This window comes from Eupeodes corollae, chromosome 2 (genome assembly GCF_945859685.1).
Source record: "Eupeodes corollae chromosome 2, idEupCoro1.1, whole genome shotgun sequence".
Lineage (NCBI taxonomy): Eukaryota > Metazoa > Arthropoda > Insecta > Diptera > Syrphidae > Eupeodes > Eupeodes corollae.
Window position 1 is genome coordinate 56780751 of NC_079148.1, and position 2946 is coordinate 56783696.

General features: G+C 36.4%; 1 protein-coding gene across 1 annotated transcript; it reads left to right on the top strand.

Annotated features, from left to right (window-relative positions):
- Positions 1 to 255: 255 nt before the first annotated feature.
- Positions 256 to 2564, top strand: LOC129946382 (signal recognition particle receptor subunit alpha homolog). Its single transcript, XM_056056539.1, has 3 exons — positions 256 to 533; positions 641 to 1294; positions 1353 to 2564. Exons 1-3 carry the CDS (start codon positions 417 to 419, stop codon positions 2418 to 2420), a joined length of 1839 nt encoding a protein of 612 aa, XP_055912514.1. The 5' UTR covers positions 256 to 416; the 3' UTR covers positions 2421 to 2564.
- Positions 2565 to 2946: the final 382 nt, after the last annotated feature.

Below are 2946 nucleotides of genomic sequence, written 5' to 3' on the forward strand. Positions count from 1 at the left end.
CACCATTGTGTTCCAGCAGTTACCCCGTTCATTTTAGAATGTTCATAGTTTTTGTTTTTTTTTCAAAGAGAACTGATTTGAATAAAAATACTTAGCACGTTCCCGAAGTTACCCTATTGCAATGACATTTTCCATTCAAACCCCTAATCCAAGAACTTCATAAACATCTTAAAGCAAACATACCTAGCCAGCACACCAACCACTGTCAAATAAACTAGACTAATTCTTCAATCACCTGAACCATAGACGTTGACACAAAAAAAATTCATTGCCATCGTGTCAGTTGTTGGCAGCGAAATTACTATAAAAGTTTACCTCCTAAATATTTAGAATTAAAATAAATTGTTATTATTTTTTGTGTATAATATTGTTAATGTTTTTTGTTATATACTTTTAAACCAGTGCACATTTACAAAATGTTAGATCTATTTACGATATTTACGAAAGGAGGAATTGTATTGTGGTGTTTCCGAGCCACTGATCAAATATTTACGTCCCCGATTAACAGTTTAATACGTGGAATTATTCTCCAAGTACGTATGAAGTATTTGACTCATTTGCATATCACAATCACACTATTTATGCATAATCAAATACTTATGATAAATAATTCATTTTCGTTTTCATTTTCATTTTACAGGAACGAACAATTGGATCAAAAGACTTTGAACACAACAATTTAGCTTTGCGCTACAAGTTGGACAATGAGCTGGACATTGTTTTGGTTGTTGCATTCCAAAAGATTATTAAAATGTCTTATTTGGATAAATTTCTAAATGATGCTCATCTCGAGTTTAGGGACAAATACAAAAATGAACTGTCGAGCGGAGAAAAGGTGAACTTTGAATATAACTTTACAAAGGAGTTTCAAAGGATTTTGGCGGAAGCAGAGTCTTGGGGCAAGGAAGAAGTAAAGCTCCCAAAACAAATGCGTAGTTATGTTGAATCGGAAAAGTCGAAAAAAACTGTTGCTTCCATGATTGAATCGGGCCCGAACGCTAAGTCGACTGGCAAAAAGGTACAAATTGTTGAGAATCAACAACATCAGCATCAGTTATCACAAAAGTCGAGAGAACAAATTATCCAAGATAATCGTAAAAAATTGATGGAAAAGTTGGCTGGAAAGAAGAGTCCACAGGAGGAGAAGAAGAAGACCCCGAAAGAGAATGAAAAGGTTGGCAAGAAGCCGAGAGTTTGGGAACTGGGTGGTGATCTTAAGGACATGTCCAATTTGGATAGATCAAAGGATCGTCCTGATGAAAGGCAAATCGAGCCAACTCAAGAATCTAAGGAGGTGAGTATTTAGATTTAATCATGGCTAACACAATGTTTATGTATCTTAATTTTTTTAGATGGTTGGTACAATGGGCGGTGGTATTAAAGATCTTGAGGTTGAGAGCGATGAGGAAGAAGAGGATTACAATCAAAGCAATAGATCACGTGGCAATGAACAAAAAACCGGAGTGTTTTCTTTGTTCCGCGGAATTGTGGGTTCGAAGAATCTAACAAGAGCTAATGTTGAGCCTGCATTGGACAAGCTAAAAGATCATCTCATTTCAAAGAATGTTGCCTCAGACATTGCACAGAAACTATGCGATTCAGTTGCCTCGAAACTCGAAGGAAAGGTCTTGGGAACTTTCGAATCTGTAGCTGCAGCCGTCAAAACTGCACTTACAGAGTCTCTAGTCCAGATTTTATCACCAAAGCGTCGTGTTGATATAATTCGAGACGCTCTCGAGGCTAAACGTGCCAATAGACCTTTCGTAATGGCATTCTGTGGAGTTAACGGTGTTGGAAAGTCGACAAATTTGGCAAAGATTTGCTTCTGGCTGATTGAGAACGATTTTAATGTATTAATTGCAGCCTGTGATACTTTCAGGGCTGGAGCTGTTGAACAGCTTCGAACACATACCCGACACTTGAACGCCCTGCATCCGCCACAGAAACACAACAACCGTACAATGGTGCAGTTGTACGAGAAGGGTTATGGCAAAGACGCAGCTGGAATTGCAATGGAGGCCATAAAATACGCCAATGATACGAACGTCGATGTGGTATTGATTGATACAGCCGGAAGGATGCAAGACAATGAGCCCCTGATGAGGGCATTAGCAAAACTTATCAAGGTCAACGATCCCGATTTGGTACTTTTCGTGGGCGAGGCATTGGTTGGAAATGAGGCCGTCGATCAGCTGGTAAAGTTCAATCAGGCCTTGGCGGATTATTCGTCCAACGAGAATCCGCATATTATCGATGGGATCGTACTCACGAAATTCGATACGATTGATGATAAAGTGGGCGCTGCCATATCTATGACTTACATTACAGGGCAGCCAATTGTGTTTGTGGGAACTGGACAGACGTACACAGATTTGAAGGCTATCAACGCTAAAGCTGTTGTACATGCTCTAATGAAATAATAAAATGCTTGATTTTTCTTCTACAAACATCTAAATTTTATTATTTTTTTTTTAATTTTTAAATAAAATTTTGTATTAAGCCAATAAAAAAATATGTGGAAATCGAATATCAAGCAAATATAATCAAACATTTGAATAATTTGATTTTGTTTGAAGTTGCAACCTTGAATTTTTACCATCGTATAGTTTAAAACAGTACAGTACATATGATTGAAACACAGTGGTGTCGAGCAGTTTAAGTAATTTGTTTCAGTTTTTTTATTTGAAACACCAAATTTAAAAAGTGGTGAAAAGTTTTACCATGGAGTACGTATCATCTTTTTGTTTACACAAATTAAGTTAACTTTTGTTGATACGTCGATAAAGTCAATTCATTGTCAAGAGTACCGTTAGTAAGGACTTTGGTAAATTTATGATCACAAAATCATATAATATAATATAATTTTGTATGTAATCGATTCAATGGGATTTTCATTGGTAAAAAATATCAGTCTATTTTGAATTTAAAACTGTCAAAAAGATTATG